The sequence below is a fragment of the Trachypithecus francoisi genome, unplaced genomic scaffold (genome assembly GCF_009764315.1).
Source record: "Trachypithecus francoisi isolate TF-2019V2 unplaced genomic scaffold, Tfra_2.0 Lachesis_group5, whole genome shotgun sequence".
NCBI classification, from domain to species: Eukaryota; Metazoa; Chordata; class Mammalia; order Primates; family Cercopithecidae; genus Trachypithecus; species Trachypithecus francoisi.
The window spans coordinates 90,432,135-90,450,578 of record NW_022681470.1 but is presented as its reverse complement, the minus strand read 5'-3'; the positions used below and the strand labels follow the sequence as shown (position 1 = coordinate 90,450,578).

Here is an 18,444-nt window from a genome sequence, read left to right as displayed (position 1 = left end):
GAAGGCACCACCAGAAACCTGAGGAATCTGGGAACATCCCACATTTTCCCACCTTTTAAATGACTGGTACTGCTTTCTCCTTTGCTTTTCACTGTATAGGATTTGTGGCTCTTTATTGAAACACTATTTAAACAAGGTTTCTAAGCCACAGCCTGGAGAGAGAAATACTTTTGAACTGAGGCCTATCCCTTGTGATAGGTAGAGCACACATTAATAAACTGCTTGTTTTTCTCGTTAATTTGGCGTTTTCAGGAGAGTGTCAGCTAAGAACCTAAAAAGGGAAATTTTAAAAATATATATGTTTTCTCCCCTACAGCTATATTTGGGGCCCCACTTTCCACTCACAGCCACATCCTGCTTGCAGATCTGCTGCTGGGTTAACACAACATCATCTGCCAGTTGGTGTCATTTATTTGACATCTTGGGGCTACAGTACTCTGAAGGACATCCACTGCCCTTAACAGAAAAAATACTGCTGAGAAAATGATTTAACAGGACTCTCACCCTACCGAAGTTCAGTGCATTTTCCAGGATTTTCAAGGCTTCGATGCTGTCATGTTGCGAGCCCACTATCCACTTGTGTTTTTCCATGAATAATGAAGAAAATGTGAGTAGTCGTGAATCTAATCATTGAGGTTAAGTAACCTAGTCACAGTCAAGAGGACAGCTAGTGTTAAACTCCTTCATATATATTTGAGAAAGGATTTATATATTTGTAATAACTTTCTGATATGGAAAGCCCTAGGTTTATCAACTATTAATAACTGGGTGAATGCTTCAGGTAGTATTTAAACCAATTGCCATTTCATAGCAGACATTCTCCCATGCAGGAGATGCAGTAAAGTACTGGTAGCAAGAGATGCTCCTACCAAGATCTCCTCCTGCCACTGCCACTCTGTGCACAGGAAAGGAGGGAGAAGAAGCCACCTTGCTTCCTCTTATATTTGAAAATCATTCATCAGAATAGAGGTCCCTAATGACCCACATGTAAATCTGCTGGCTAAGAAAGTTCTAAGGTTGGAACTCCATTCAGATATCAACATTTGTAAGAAAAAAAAAAAATTTAAATATAACTTTGATATAAATTTTACTTTGATAAGATACCTGCAGGAAAGAAACTGTTCATTTTCTCTAACAGGATGGAAAGCGAAAAACACTGGTGGGAGGTGGGAGGAGTCTGCACATTGTTTCACAACTCCTCTCTCCCTAGGGCAAAGCAGCGTATGAGGAAGTCAGTACTAGTCAAGTGAAGTGACTCTAAGGACGGCCATTTTCCCTTACTGTCTTTGAAAATACTTCATTTTCTTAGCATTTCAGGAGATTATAACATCCTGTATTTCAGTTTCTCAGAGCTTTACTGATTGATTTCCCTACTCAAAACAATCCTCATTTCCTACGTTTCTGAAGATCTCAAGATCTAAACTACTGTTGAAGAAATTCCCAGTAAGGTGGGTACTGTGGGTATTTTTTCTATACTGTGAGTATAGAAAAGATGTAGATGTTTCCTTGAAATCTAGAAAATCACAAGGGAAAAATTAATATTGGTTCTTCAGAGCAGTGGGGTGAAGGGAGTAGAGCTGGTATCAACTATATTCAGAAAAGTGAAAACTGCAGTTACTACTTCCAATTCTTTACTTACTTCAGAGATAGTAGATATCCTTTATTCTACAACTGGGGCACGAATGAAGGAATATGCATTTTGACCACTGCAGATTTTAAAACAAATTCTCTGAGTATGTATTCTCTGAGGTTAGAAAGCTTGGTGGCCACAGGGGTCTAGGCAAAAGACAAGATAATGATTTCATTCTTTTTTACGGTTGCATAGTATTCCATGCTGTATATGCACAACATGGATATAGCTGGAGAACAATATCTTAAGTGAACTAACACAGAAATACCAAATACTGCATGTTCTCACTTATGAGTGGAAGCTAAACATTGAATCCATATGGACACAAAATGGGAACATTAGACACTAGGGACTACTTGAGAGGGAAAGGTGGGAGCAGTATGTGTGTTAGAAGGCTATTTATCCGGTACTGTGCTCACTACCTTCGTGAGGGATCATTGTACAACAAGCCTCAGCGACACACAGTTTACTCATTTAACAAGCCTGCACATGTACTCCCTGAACCTAAAATGAAAGTAGAAGACAAAATAAGACAAGATAATGTTGTGCACAAAGTATCAGGAAATAATATTAAGCAAAAAGACATCTAGATGTAGAGCTGTGTTTTATGGTATTATCTCAATTTTACAAAACATGTTCTCACACACAAACGTATGTGAGAACGTTTTGTAAGTAATATTATTCTACAAATGAAAACACAGTAGAAAATTTATCCATTTTGCAAACACAATTATTCAAATAATTTGTGTCAATGTTTTCAAAAGTATGTTTAACTTTTACATAAGCATCATTCTACACCAGGTGTAAAAGGCAGTTTTTCAGTCATTTTAAGATTACTTCCTGCCCTCCTGAAAGTTAATGATTTTTTATTTTTCTAGTGGCAATCTATAGGAGAGAGGCAGGGAAGTCAATTTCAAATAGATTTATATTGCAAAGTTTAGAATTTTTAGAAGTCTTTCTGTATAGCCTGGTGCAATATTTCAGTGTACTTGACTAGAATATGAGATTTTAAATGTTGATTTCAGAATTTATATATGTTAGATAAATACTGCTATCAATCATGTTGCTCAAATGTGTAAAAATGCTATTTTTTTACTTTGTTCATTTAATATTGGAAGATATAAAAACTCCTATTATAAGACGGTATTTTCCTGTACTTCTCTCAAATTCATATATATAATATATAGATATGCTCATATGCATACATATAGTGTATATTATGTGTGGTATGTGATCATGCATACATGTTTCTAAACATAAACATACACATATAAATATATATATTTGTGGCAGTGTGTGTACATATGTGTGTATATGAAGATAAATATATTATATAACCATATATTATCATGAAAGACTATACAATAATGAAAAATAATATAAATTTATTATTATTAGATAAATCTATAATTTAAATTATTGTATCTTCACAGGAATTCACCCTTTTACCATGTGGTATCTGATAATACTCTTTGTCGTAAGATCTTTTTAAAAATGATTCTAACATAGATAAGCTGGCTTTCTTCTAGTTTCTCCTCGCATGATAATTTAAATTTCTTTTTCACTTTTCTGTGATCTTTCACTGACAACATACATATAGATATTTTAAATCAAATTTGATAAAAGTTGTCATTTAATTAGTTAAGCTCTTTATGTATAGGCTAATAATTAACATATTTTGGCCTGTTTCTGCTATCTTCACTTCAATTTATAACTCTTCTATATTCTCCTACTTGTCTTTTTTTTAAACTTACATTTCCATCTCACCCTCTAAGACAATTACATTAGTAAACTGTCACATTCTTTTTCTTCCCTCCCTCCACCATGTTGGTATACTTTCTGTTTCTCTTTTCTTTGATCAGTGCTTTCTTTTTAAGACATAGGCATGCATAATCAAGTTCGTTTTTCATTCTTACTTGTGTTTTGGCCTGCAGCTTTTTAAAATTATTTTTTAAATTTTCTATTGAAAAGTACTTCCAAAAATGTTTCTGTGTGCATCTTTGTCTGGAAAAACTAGTAAGGCCTTGAGGTTCAGAGAATAGTTTTTGAGGATCTTTTGTTTAAATATCATTTTGTTTAGATTGAAATTCTAGTTTTAAAAATTATTTTTCCCTTCAAGACAAGATGAGAGCATTTCTTTTGTGCCTGGGAGGCTCAATATGTTTTGAAAATCAGAACTTGGAGGTTTAAAAGATTACTTAATGCACATTTTTCTAGAAACCCCAATGTTATCAGTGTCATTACTGCAAAAACAAAAGCACTAATATTTCAGCATCAAAATATATGAATATCTGTGTTTAAGTGGAATAAATAAAAATCATACATAGCCTCCTGTAATCTCACATCCGGTTTCATTGTGCAAGTTAATTGTATTGTCACACTCACAAAACAAATCAAAACTTCCCATTTCTAAACTTTTTGTTTAGCAATTTATATGGGATTTTGGACCAGAATTATATAAAAATGATTCCATTCTCCTGTTTCCAGTAGATTTGTTGTTGAGAATCAGTTTCAATCTAATTTTTGGATCTTTGCAGGTGATCTAGTCTTCATTCTCAGAGGCGTATGGAGTATTTATTTGTTTTTTATATGCTTCAGTTTGACTATTTGTCTTTGTATAGATTTTTTCCTTCATTCTATGCTTTCAATCTGAGGACACTCATGTTCTCTCAAGAAGAAAGCAATTAACAGCCCAAGGAATTTAAATATCTTAATTACATAAGAGGTACACAAATACATGCTTTCTATAATTAAAATATTTGTTTTGGTATTTGTTTTTATTGAGACGGAGTTTTGCTTTTGTCACTCAGGCTGGAGTGCAGTGGCGTGATCTCTGCTCACTGCAGACTCCACCTCCCGGGTTCAGGTGATTCTGTTGCCTCAGCCTCCCAAGTGGCTTGGATTACAGGCACCCACCACCATGCCTGGCTAACTTTTGTACTTTTAGTAGATACAGGGATTCACCATGATGGACAGGCTGGTCTTGAACTCTTGACCTCAGGTGAACTGCCTCCCTCGGCCTCGCAAAGTGCTGTGATAATTTAAAAAGGAAATAGGAATCCATAGCATGCTTTGTGTGTCATCATGTGCTAAAGTGCACTGGCACTAAAGAGGTCCAGAGGAATAATACTGTGTCCTTAAGGGGACTCTGAAAATTTCTAGAAGACAAACTCTCAGTTGAGTCTTAAAGGTTGTAGGAGAGGTAGTTAGAGACAGGAATGTGGCTTTCCAGGTAATGAGAAGAGAATTAGCAAAGTCATGAAGCATGAAAATGTTTTATACTTCTGAATCGTAAGATATGAGGAACACACAAGTGCCAGAGGTTTAAAAAAAAAAAAAAAATGCAGATTATTCAAAGTTTTCTGAAACCAATACAAGAAGCAAGGAATGTATTGAAAAGAAAATGAGCAAATATTGAAACATTTCAGTGGGATAAAAATGTGTTTTATAGAGACAAATGTGGATCTGTTAAATGAAAATGAATTAGACAAATCGAGCCTAAAAGAAAAATCAAGCAACTATTGAAATATTCCAGCCAATAAATCCTGTGTTCTGCAATAGAGAAAATGTAGATGTCCAGGAAAGTGATAGTTTTATGGGCACAGAGGACAAATACAGCAGGGTCCAACACCAAGGAAGAGGATACTAATGATAGCTGACAAGAGAAGAGTTAAGGAGAATAGGGTCGGTGCCCCAGCATGAAACTGTAGTGCTGTGGCAGAAAGTTATTCATATAAGGTGGGAGGCTGAAGCCTGTTTACACCTAGGCCACTCCAGTCATAGTGGTGGGTGTGGGAAGATTTAAGAAACAACAGACAGGTTTTGGGGGATAGGCCCCAGCCCCAATAAAGGATGGGAAGAGGAACCAAGGACTTTGACACTGCACAGCCCATACTCTAAACACTGAGACAATTGCTTGTTCACAGACGTCCTTCTAACACCTGGACCCAATTCAACTATCCTCATTCAATGGGAAGAATTACTTGGACATTCCTAAAGAAACAGTTCTTCACTCAATTTCTACAGTAACACATTTGGTCATTAAGTCCTTCTTTATCACACATATGCATGAACAACTCTTTCTTACTGGCCACTCATTCACAGAGGCATACATCTTCTTTTAAATTGTCTGTATACGTGTGTAACACTGTCTACCATTTTTCTCTTGTAGGCTCACTTATATCTTTAGAGATGGCAAATAACTACAAGAAAATTGTTCTACTAAAAGGATTGGAGGTCATCAATGATTATCATTTTAGAATTGTTAAATCCTTACTGAGCAACGATTTAAAACTTAATCCAAAAATGAAAGAAGAGTATGACAAAATTCAGATTGCTGACTTGATGGAAGAAAAGTTCCCAGGTGATGCTGGTTTGGGCAAACTAATAGAATTCTTCAAAGAAATACCAACACTGGGAGACCTTGCTGAAACTCTTAAAAGAGAAAAGTTAAAAGGTAATTGGGAAGAGGGAACACCCATCTGCTGCAACCATCCCCACCCTTCCCAACCTTGATTAGATGCCACCTTGGTCATAGCTGATACATCCTTTTCCCAATTTGTGACTCACTGGCCATGACATTGTTGGTACTTCAGATGCCAACAAGTTGACAACTTATGGCATTCCATTACTAATGTAGATTGACATATATTGGAGTTGAGGTGCAGTAAAAGAACAAAAAGGAGAGGGAGTTGAAGACAGACTGAGACTTCTAGTACATTTGAAAGACTACATAATGACAAAATAAAATTATAAAAAATTGTTGTTTATATTTGAGATATGTACATTTAGCCAATTAATGTGTCCATTCTATTGAGAATATTCAACACATCATCATTCTTTATAATACAAAAGATAACATAGTATTTAAATGTAAGCATTGCTCCTGGTAGTATGAAGACCTCCCCTTTTGTCATATCATTGAGTTAAAATAATTAAAACAAAGTCGGCCGGGCGTGGTAGCTCATGCCTGTAGCCCCAGCACTTTGGGAAGCCAAGGCAGTCGGATCACGAGGTCAGGAGATTGAGACCATCCCGGCTAACACAGTGAAACCCCGTCTCTACTAAAAAATACAAAAAATATTAGCCAGGCGAGGTGGCGGGCGCCTGTAGTCCCAGCTACTCGGGAGGCTGAGGCAGGAGAACGAGGTCAACCTGTGAGGCGGAGCTTGCAGTGAGCCGAGATCGCGCCACTGCACTCCAGCCTGGGTGACAGAGTGAGACTCCATCTCAAAAAATAAAAATAAAAAATAAAAAAGTCAAAAGTCACAATATCTCACCTCACAAACCTATATAACATCTCCTTTCACTGGTTTCTGTAATTTGAATAGATTATCTGGAGAATATGACTAAGCAGTCAGCATCATGAGAACCTTACATTTTAAAAGGAAATGATAGAAGAATAGGATTGGGAACGGGTTTGACTGAGGCACATGGAGTTCAGAGGACAGGAAGGATGTCCTCACTGCACAGAGGAGGAGTGATGAAAGCACTGAAGAGTATGAGTCAGTGTTTGTGCCTTTGTTTCTCCTGCTGGCCTCCTGGAAGCCAGACTAGGCTAATGCAACAGAGGCAGACTAAAACACACCTGAACTCTCAAGCAGGCACTAAGAGCAAATAGTATTGAAACTGCTTCAGCTGTCCCCGATCATCTGCTCTGGGTTTATACATCTTCCTTTTCTCTGCATTAGTTGTGAATAAAATGGAATCCATTCCAGTCAAAGGAACAACCCCATCTAAAACGAGGAAACAGAAAGGCGTGGATCCTGCTACACCTGCATCCACCACAAGCAACACACTCACAGCTAAAGGAGCAGAGGAGACTCTTGGACTTCAGGTAAGCTTCAGGAAGAAGAGCAGGCTTCAAGTCTCACAGTGGAAGCTCTGCTATGGCTCTTCCACTCAATCTCTCCAGCAGACAGTTATTTCTTCCTATGATTCCCATCAAGTTTCAGATTTATCAAATTACATAATAACTGATCATCTTCTTTCTGTGAGGCAACAAGTTAAATGCTTTAGTAAACATAATGTAAATATGTATAAAATAAGTATATTTTCATCCCCAATAGAGAAGGATTTAACTTGAGAGTCAGATAAAAAAATGTTTCCTGTGTTTACAAAAGCCTAGTTTTTTAACTGCAAATCAGCATATCCCAAAATACAAATAATTAAGGAGTGATGTGTGTTACTTTCTCCGCTCCCCTTTTTAAAATGAAACCATCTATGCCCTGTTCTTTCAATTGGCCTGAGGATGTACAGCCCCCACTTAAGTTTCCAAGAAAAATAATTTATATATAATAAACATCCTGCCTTGTAATGAAAATGTGTTCTGCTTCATTTGACACTGAAAATAATTAACAAGAAAAATAAACTACTTGTAGAAAAGAAGAAAACCATCTAAAGAAGAGACTGGAACCAAAAGGAGTAAGATGTCCAAAGAGCAGACTCAGCCTTCCTGCTCTGCAGAAGCCAGCATGTCCACAGCCATGGGCTGTTCCCCACCTCCCCAGACCTCATCATCAGCTCCACCCAACACTTCCTCAACTGAGGTACACTCTTCCTGGTCCCCTTCTGATTCATTTTCTTCAACCCAAAATGTAGGAATCTGATTTCATCCTCTACTGAAAAATGACATCAATAATCAGCCAGTAAATCAAATGTATAGATTGAGAATTCACTGCATTTTAATATTTTGCTTCCAAAGGGATACTTGATGAACTTGATATTATCTCTGACTGCAGAAAGTTTTCTGTCCTGTGTTGTCTGGAGAAGAGAGAGAGAGCTGTGGAATCTGGAACTTTCAGCAATGGACTCACTGTCTACTGCCCCCATCTGTTTCACACCCCTTCCCTTTGCTCACTAATTTGTTCAAGTTTCTTTGACGTACACCATGCTCCTTTTTCCTTTAGGATTTTCGCACACCATATTTCTTTCCCCTTAAAACTCTTACTGCCAACCTTATCCACCCTCTGGATCCCAATACTGAGATCTTATCCTCAGGGAATACTCACTTAGACTCCTGTAACTTAGGTTAAATCTTCATGATGTTCTGTTTCCTAGGAATTTCTTTCTATTCTACTGTTTATGACAACTCAAGTTAAGAAGTGTTTATCTTTCCCACCTACTCAACGTAGTTCCAAGATTAGGGTTAGTTTGTAATTCTGTGGACCATCGTAAACCAGGGCCTACTTCAGTGTCTGCCTCATGGGAAACTTCCAATAAATACCTTTACTCAATGAAAAAATGAAAAACTAGTGGCTCACACCTGTATTCCCAGGACATTGGGAGGCCGAAGCAGGTGGATTGCCTGAGGTCAGGAGTGCGAGACCAGTCTGGCCAACATGGTGAAACACCATCTCTACTAAAAATAGAAAAAAATTAGCTGGGTGCGGTGGCACGTGCCTGTAATCCCAACTACTTGAGAGGCTGAGGCCTGGGAATTGCTTGAACCAGGGAGGTGGAGGTTGCAGTGAGCAGAGATCGCACCACTGCACTCCAGCCTGGGCGACAGAGTGAGACTCCGTCTCAAAATAAAAAAGTAAAAAAAAAAAAAAAAAAAAAAAACATATTCTAAGATATGAACCACTGCAGCTAAGCAAATGACAAATAAAGGTCATCTGACTCAGTCAAAGATACCTATTGTGAGGCCAAAAGTTGTAAAAACAAAGAGAAGTGATGGAATAGGGAAGAGAGCTCAGGAGTTTGGAAAAATGTAGGCAGACAGAAGATGATACACCAGGACTTACAAATGAAAGAAAGTAAACTACAATTAATAATTGCATGATTCTGATAATCCTTATAATGTTGTACTCGTCTCAAATTTGGACAGGTCAGCCTTACTGTATGCATGTATCAGCAATAGTCTAAAAACTAATTGAAACTCTAATGAGCTTTATTATAAGAAAGAATGTTCTGTATTTCTGATACACAATAGAGGAGATCAACTATGATAGGCAACAAGAGATGAAACCACAACACCAAACTTAATTGGAACATGCTCTATTCCCTTTTTTTCTTACATTAGATTTTGTATTAATATAAGACTATTTCAAAAAAAAAAAAGGAATGAATGCAGACAAACTGGATCAAACTTAATTAAATTTACATGAAATTCCAGCATCAGGCCGGGCGCGGTGGCTCAAGCCTGTAATCCCAGCACTTTGGGAGGCCGAGACGGGCGGATCACGAGGTCAGGAGATCGAGACCATCCTGGCTAACACGGTGAAACCCCGTCTCTACTAAAAATACAAAAAACTAGCCGGGCGAGGTGGCGGGCGCCTGTAGTCCCAGCTACTCCGGAGGCTGAGGCAGGAGAATGGCGTAAAACCCGGGAGGCGGAGCTTGCAGTGAGCTGAGATCCGGCCACTGCACTCCAGCCGGGCGAAAGAGCAAGACTCCGTCTCAAAAAAAAAAAAAAAAAAAAAAAAGAAATTCCGGCATCCATAATTTGCCACATTTCTCCGTATACCCTCTCATATTTACTCCTATGTATACACATATTTTTTCTGAAAATACCGTAATATAATATAATGTCCTATTATGTCTCTCTGAGCAGTTATTATGATCCCCTTCATGCAGGTGTTGTATTCATGTGGCTCCTTGTGAGGTTGTATATTGGTTACTATTAATGTTCTCATGGATGAGTCTATGGTTACTGATTAACTTGCACTGGGAAAGGACTTTTCTGTGTTAGGCTGAATGGGTCGCATGGATGAAAAGTCAGATCAAATAAAGTCCAATCACTCACAGATGATCACTGTATATGGTATTCCAGATCAGACCACTCAGGAGCTGCTGGTTTGTGAATGAGGTCTACCTATTCCTCCAGTGCTTTTTCTTGAAATTGAACAACTTTTCCTTCATTAATGTGTTCTGCTGCAATTTAAGGAAACCTGGATGTTATAGAGAAAGGATATTAAAGACAATCCACTCTGATCCTTGGTTTTCTGCCAGCATGCTACCTCCTAGAGCCCTGACATTGAGAAAGGCTGCAATGGTGGAAATGACACTCTGTAGAGTGTCTGTAGCCTGAACCTACTGAGATGAGGGCATTCTGAGGGGTTTAGCCCACAGGTATTCTCACCTGCTTTAACAGTATTTATCTTAGGCAGGAAAAGTATCAGTTGTATGCTAAAAATTGCCCTGTCTACATTGGTAATAACTAAACACTATTGATGTATGTGGTTTGTGATAGATACCCTTTACCATTTCAGTGCTATTCAATTGTATTTTGTCTATTTTTATGCTCTGGCATTTTAAGCTGGTAAGAGTAAAACTACAATTCATTATTTTATCCTAAATTCATTTTAAGTTACTTCATGATAATCAGCTCAGCATCCACTTGTCTTATGTTGCTATTATATCTTACATTTTAAGGATTATTCTGTTTAGAGAAGAGTCTTCCTTTACCATGTGGTCTCCTATATTACTGCATCTGGCTATGAGACTACTTCAGGATATCCTCTCCTTCCCTATATCCTGGCCCTAGCTCTACACATCTATAACCGTTTTGGGGCCCAATGTTGTGACTTGAGGTCATTGAAGAGCAATTCTGTATTCCTCACTCAAAAATTTCTTTTTTGTATTCCCTTTTTATCATGCACAGAGCCTAAAACCATTGGCCAACCGTCAGGCAACTCCCAGTAAAAATATTTTCCCAAAAGACCCAATGATCGTGATGGTACTAAGTGCAACAAAGATATTTAAATATGAATTCTCAGAAAATGAGCAAAGAAGAATGTTTCATGCTACAGTGGCTACGCAGACACAGTTCTTTCATGTGAAGGTTTTAAACATCAACTTGAAGGGGAAATTCATTAAAAAGAGAATCATCATTATATCAAATTATTCTAAACATAATAGTCTCCTAGAGGTGAATGAAGCCTCTTCTGTATCTGAAGCTGGTCCTGACCAAATGTTTGAGGTTCCAAAGGACATCATCATAAGAGCAAAGAAAACTCCGAAGATCAATATTCTTCACAAACAAACTTCAGGATATATTGTATATGGATTATATATGCTACATACGGTAAGGCATCAAAGCTGTTTTGTTGCATTTTCTACAATAACACGTGAAGTTAAAACCCCTGATGTGCTAAATGGAAGTTTGCATATTTACTTAACATTAGAACTCAGGACTCTCTCAAAACTACTGACAAGTAAGTAAAGTCTTCTTCAAGGTTAAGACCAGGATTAGGGAACTATTAATGTTCTCATTCCCATGTTTTTCTTTCTAAAATATCACCCTGAAGTTCTTTAGTAAAACATTCACTGAGAAACCTTGAGACTTCATCAGCTGTGACTACCTATTATGAGTCATAATGATCAAGGACAGTGAGGGATCTAGATCCATACAAACATAATACTAAACTTATTTCTTTGATTATAATCTCAATTGTAGCAAAAATCACATTATTTTCATTTTGAATAAAGTATTGTCCTTTGAGGATTGAGTTCCAGTTTTGACAATCAGGGCAAGAAATGAATTGACTGATTATACCTGGAAATCAACTGCAGAAAACAGGTAGGACAATGTTCTGACCAAATGAAGCCTATTCATCAAAAAGTATTGAACAACTGAGAAACATAAATTTGGATGATACTTGGAAAGTCAAGTAATCTGTACTCGTATATTAGATATGTCACAAAAAAAGAGCAGAATAATTTTTCTGATATGTTACTGTCAAAATTTATGAAACCAGTTAGCATGAGACATTCCAACTCAGAAAACCGTCTATACCTGGCTATTGATTCCAGTAATTTCTTAGATGATCAACAGCCCTCAATCTGTTATATTTATTTTCTAGAATGACCTCTTATTTTAGCAGCATTGCTTTCTGTACACACTCTTAAAGAAATTATCCTTAGAAATACACATCCAGAACAATGAGTAATAGCCTCGATGAGTAAGAAATTGGAATGTTTGAACTTAAGGACCTGATTTCAGGATGGGAGATGTTGAAAGAGATTTAGTAAATGGAGAAAGTCAAAAAAGTAATTAGATAGTTACTAAAAGCTTGTTTTTTATTACAGATTCCTCATAACATAGCAAATAATTAGTTGTAACAGATGCCCATTCTTTTTGCATAGGGGCAGAGGCCAAATAAGCCTACCAAGGACTTCAGGTTCCTTTGTATCAAGGTGCTTTGGGAAGCATAGCTGTCTTGGAGGTGAAAGAAGTTGAAATTGGGAAGACAACTCATTGCTCTAGAACTGTAACAGAAATACTTAGAACGTTAAGGACTTAAAAAGGATATTGAGGGAGAGCTCTGTGAGATGATCTAGACTAAGGCATATGTATTGTATGTTGATACAGTACTAGGAGTTGTTGTCTTGCATCTTGTTTTTAATCTGTCACAAGAGACTTTCCCTTATGTACAGTAGTTACTATGTTCTCACAAACATGATATTAATTTTTTGTTGCAGAAAATTGTAAATAGGAAGACAACAATCTATGAAATTCAGGATAAAACAGGAAGTATGACTGTAGTAGGAAAAGGAGAATGCCACAATATCCCCTGTGAAAAAGGAGATAAGCTTCAACTCTTCTGCTTTCGACTGCGAAAGAGGGAAAATAAGTCAAAACTGATGTCAGAAATGCATAGTTTCATCCAGGTGAGAAATAAACAAATATTAGTTTTCCAAAGATGAAAATCATTTGCTTTAAGTTTTAGGAAACCATACTTCTGTTGTTTTACACTTAAAATTCTGCAAGCTCATGAGAAACCAAATGATGCCCTTGCACTTACACTTAGAGAAAATTAGTAAAATATATTAAGAGAATGACATTAATTATCTTCTTCAAAAAGACATGAAACTTGTGCTAACTACCAAAATATTTGAAGAAATTCAGAGGGCACAGGCCTAATTGAAGTTAGTTATCAAAACCAAGTTTTTTGCAGTAAGATAGGCTTGGTATATATTTTGCTCATTTAGGTGCATGATATTAGAGAAATAGCTTACATGTTCCTCGTAAGACTGGCTTGAAAATCAAATGAGATCATGGATATACATTTTGTATTCCATTGCCTTCCCTGTACATTATGACAAACCAGTATGCACTAGATACTACTGCTCTTAACAAGGTAAAGACAGACATTGGAAAGACTTCAGGCAGATAAAATGTTGCATACAAATATTAAAAGTGAGAAACAGCATAGTGAGTTCTGTACAACTTTGGCATATGTGGAAAGGTAAGAAAAACTCATGCAAGACAGGTAACAAGTAGTCCTTTTCTCATCTGTCTTATGCCATAAAGACAAAAATGGAGTTCATTTTTAAAAAATAAGTAAATAAAGATGTTATTTTACTAAGAATGTTAGATAATTTTACATTTTAGCAAAAAAATATATTGGCAGTTGCCTGGAAGAATACATTATATAGAGGCAATTTTTAAAGGTAATGACATCTATTAGAATTTAATAAAGGATGATAGTCTCACATATTTAAAGATGTTGTGCTTTCCCTAATATTAAAAAACATTAAACAAAAAAAATGAATACTTTCAGATACACAGAAATACAAGCCAGAGAAGCCATGACTCCAGGGGCATGGCACTACCCCAGGAACGGAGTCAGCATCCAAAACCTTCAGAGGCTGGCACAACCCTACCTGAAAGCCATCCCAAGACTCCTCAGATGCCACCAACAACCCCATCCAGCAGTTCCTTCACCAAGATACAATTTCCTGGGTCCCATGCCTCATATCTCCCAAACATAAATTACAGGGATCATTAGACTGTTAAAAGAGTTTCTCTTCCACAATCTCTTGATAAAATCAAATCACCCATGTGTTTACTGAATGCATACAGTGAGATACTACCACATCACAGTCTTTGCTATCTAAAATATATTTGTGCAATGATTGCTGACCTCAAGAGGGCTAATATCTTGTGTTGCTCCACCTATTGAGAGGGGGAGGGGTAATGGCCAGACAAACAGAGATGAAGACAAAGAGTGCGTTATGACCCACATTCCAATTTCTTTCACAACTTTCCCCTTTGCTTATTGGTACTATTTCTGACTTTATTTTCAGCATTCCAAGTTGAAATAAATATTCCAAGTATATATTTGGAAACATGCTATTTCATCGTTGGGAATCCATTTCTCCCATCTCATCACTGGCAAGAATTTCCTTAAATTTCAGATGCCAGCTTAAATATTTTCCTCTGGCAAGTCCTCAGTGATACAAGATAGCAGAACTGATGAGTCCTCCTACCCTTTACTTTTACAGGGCCTCCTGTCAATGAGAGTAAATTACTAATTTCACAGAAGTGAAGAGAGAGGCTTACTATATAAGACGTTTTCCATACTTCTTGATCTGGGGTTTCCCTTAATAGGGTCAGTGTAGCACATGATATATTTGTAGAACAGAAAAAAACTACAAGTTCCAGCATAGAACATGTAACAACGGTGACAATAATTATATTTCTATGATTTGAGCACTTAATTAGGTGTTGGGTCTTAAATGTTGTTCCTGATGTACATTATCTCATTCCTTCTTCATAACCATCAAGAGGATGCTACTTTCTGTCCCAATGCACATAGAAGAAAATAGACATATGCAGACATAAAAAAAATCTTCAAGTTCTCAAAGAGAGTGTTAGAGTCAGGATTCATATCCAGACCTACTGAAATGTAAAACTTGAGCAATTTATGATTATATGTGGCTTTAAAATTGAGATATACTAATGTCAGCAACTTATTTTAAAAATTTCAGAATTGACAGTGTCATGTAATGAGTTTGTTTGCATAGCCCGGGCTCTGCAGGGCTTCTCAAAAATAAGGTACCCAGAATGAACAAAGTCATACAGAAGCCACTCTCCAGAATTAGAGTCGTCTCATTCTTCTCTATAACAGAGTGCTTTTTATATAGTAGATAACTGAATTCTAGAAGTGGTAGAACAATGGAAATTAATGTATTATTAATGAATGGTAAAAATCAGTGAAAATAGAGAAAATTATATGATTGAGGAGACCTATGTCCTTGCTTCTGGAAAAAAATGTTTAAAAAATTACTTCAAATGCTCAAGTAGATTGTTAAGTATTTCTAAATATGATTGACAGCCCTGAGGATTCTGGTTAACTGATGCAGACTACAAAACAGCAGAATTCTGCATCTGGAATTGTGGATTTGAAAGAATCCTTCTAGCACAGTGATTAGATAGATGATAGATAGAAACATAGAGCTGGATTTCCTACAATCTAAAGAACAGACAACAGGTGCCCATTTGTGTATTTCCTTGACTAGGAAGATTTAGTTAATAAACACCCATCGGACATTTTCAGAGCTAAATTTGTAATTCTGGTTTCTGTATATGCAGAAGAGGAGATTTAGGGAAATTACACTTATACAGATATTTCAGAGAACATTCACAAAGAGAGAGTCCTGTTAAAACGGATAAAATATTTACCATGTTGTGGCTCATATTGAAAATTATTAACCAGAAAAAAAAATCTATTTTCCTCCCAACAACTAAGGACACAACCACTCAAACTCCTGACCTCAATCTCCTAATTCAGCCCCAGAGCAGAGTCTGCATTGAACTGCAGTGAAGAACTCATTTCCATATGGGTTCCAGCATCAGGTTTCTCAGTTATTCCCAAAAACCACATAATGCAGTTTCTTACACAAAATACTATCTTGCATTTCCCATTCCTGTGCTTCACAACATCATAATTACTAGGGTGACTGGATCAGGACAGGCACTCATTGATCCAGACTGAATACAATCTCTTTAATAAAATTTATCATTATTAGTGAAGTATATTCTTTGAGACCCTATTAGATTTTGTCTTTTGGTGTTTACAAAATACATGTTCATGAAATCATTCCTGACTCAAGAGAATTACTGTCTTTTGTTGGTCCAGGTGTAAGGAGAGATTGTGGGGATGTAGCCAGATAAAGGAAGATGAATAACAAGAATGTGTTCATTATCTATATTCCAGTTACCTTTCATTCTTTCACTTTGTTTATGACCACACCTCAGGTTTTATTTTAAACTATCCATGGTCTTTTCCAAATCAGAAGCTTTGACATAGATTGCTTCCTTTGCTGGGATCATTTTCTCTAGTCTCTTCTCTAACCCACCTCTCCACAGGTGCCAGCTTAAATCCCTTCCTAGGACAAGTCCTCACTGGTACCTGTGGGGGTTTGTCCCACAGACCTTGACCCAACAACAGATGAATAATATACACTGACACAGATATTCTGCCTGTCAGTTCGGCTAAGGGTCCATGCCCATCACAGACACCAAGGAAGGTGCTGTAAAGAGTAGCAGCCACAGCCTCCACTCTGCAGGCATTTATTTAGCACAGATTTAATTGACAAAGGCTTTGAGTCAATACACCTGTAGGTAATTAGTCTGATCGCCCACCCCCAAGTAGAAAGCAATTATGCACCCACGATTGATCAAAGGTTGGTCTTAAGATCACATGAGTAAACAAGCTATTTAGATAAACTACCTTCCTTTGAAACCACTTTAAGCTATTTACTCAAGGTAAGAATTAGACTGCTTTCAGCCATAGCCCTATCTTGAGACTTTTACAAAACCTTCCAGCCTTCCAAGAAGATTTGTGTCTATGTCCTATAACTTCATCTTAAAATTTTTCTGCCAGCCTGACTGAACTACCACATGCCCCCCTTTTCTGTTTTCTGCATCAGGTTCTCTGGACTGAAGCATACAGATATGTGCAGCAACAAGTCTGTTGGGCAGGGTGGTCATTGCTCTTATTCTGGCTTTGCATCCTAGAATTAGCAAATAACATAAGACAACCATGAGTATAATTAGCAGCATTCTTTTCCAGTCAGAGTGACCCCCAGGAGCAGGGCTCTAACCAGGAGAGATGCTCTTGCACACCCTTCCATATGGCCGTTTGTTGGGTGTGTAGATCTATAGTGTGAAAGGATTCTAAAATTTTAGTTTTAAGTTGCTTTATGTCTGCTGTTAAATTGTCATGAAAGGTTTCCCAGAGGTGTTGTTTCACCTCATCCCAACCATGTATTGATTGACTCCATGGTAGAGAAATGATACAGATATGTTTATGCCCCCAGTGGCAGTTTCATTGCTGTCGGAATGCCAGTACATCTTGTTGCTCCCCCACATATTCTAAGGCAGCCTTGAGGGCTCGCAGTAGTGCAAGAATCTTTTGATCTATACCTTGCTGTAAGAGAAGTTTATTAGACACATTTCTGGCCATATTATCTACAAAAGCAGCTGTTTGTACTGATTCAGTAATAGATACAACAGCCACAGTAGCGGTTGCCAGGATGACTATGGCTGAGACCATAAAGGCTATAAGTGTGCCTATGAATCTTTTTTTTTTTTTTTTTTTTTTTTTGAGATGGAGTCTGGCTCTGTCGCCCAGTGCAGTGGCCGGATCTCAGCTCACTGCAAGCTCTGCCTCCTGGGTTTACGCCATTCTCCTGCCTCAGCCTCCCGAGTAGCCTATGAATCTTTTGAGTCTGACCTGGGACAGGGGACATTCTTAGGTGGCAAGGACAGAAGAATCTTGCCAATCGCGTGTCAAATTGGTAGGAATGCCTCAGATTGTCTCCTTAATATCCGAACACCAGCAATATTTAAATTAGATATATTGTAATTAGTGATACATGAGGCAAACCAAGCCGTCCCTGCACCCAGATCACAAATGCGGAGTTTTGGGGTATAATGGAAATTATCAGTTCCCATAAGGAAAACATATGGATGGGGAGTGCAAATTAGGCACTGATCAGTGTGATTATGAGTGAAGGCTATAGTATAATTGTTACTGGGAATTATGATATGTCCCATGCCAGGTGTCAAAGGAGGTGCTAAG

At 37.4% G+C, this 18,444-nt stretch overlaps 1 protein-coding gene across 1 annotated transcript in view; it reads left to right on the top strand.

Annotated features, from left to right (window-relative positions):
* The first annotated feature begins 361 nt into the window (after window positions 1–361).
* Window positions 362–18,444, top strand: part of PYHIN1 (pyrin and HIN domain family member 1) — a 40,177-nt gene continuing 22,094 nt past the window's right edge. The window contains exons 1-8 of the mRNA XM_033196879.1: window positions 362–607; window positions 1,211–1,448; window positions 5,802–6,086; window positions 7,321–7,466; window positions 8,011–8,178; window positions 11,235–11,657; window positions 13,055–13,243; window positions 14,137–14,304. Of these exons, the coding sequence (XP_033052770.1) occupies window positions 5,822–6,086; window positions 7,321–7,466; window positions 8,011–8,178; window positions 11,235–11,657; window positions 13,055–13,243; window positions 14,137–14,304 (1,359 nt within the window). The 5' untranslated portion in view covers window positions 362–607; window positions 1,211–1,448; window positions 5,802–5,821. The remainder of the gene's footprint in view (window positions 608–1,210; window positions 1,449–5,801; window positions 6,087–7,320; window positions 7,467–8,010; window positions 8,179–11,234; window positions 11,658–13,054; window positions 13,244–14,136; window positions 14,305–18,444) is intronic.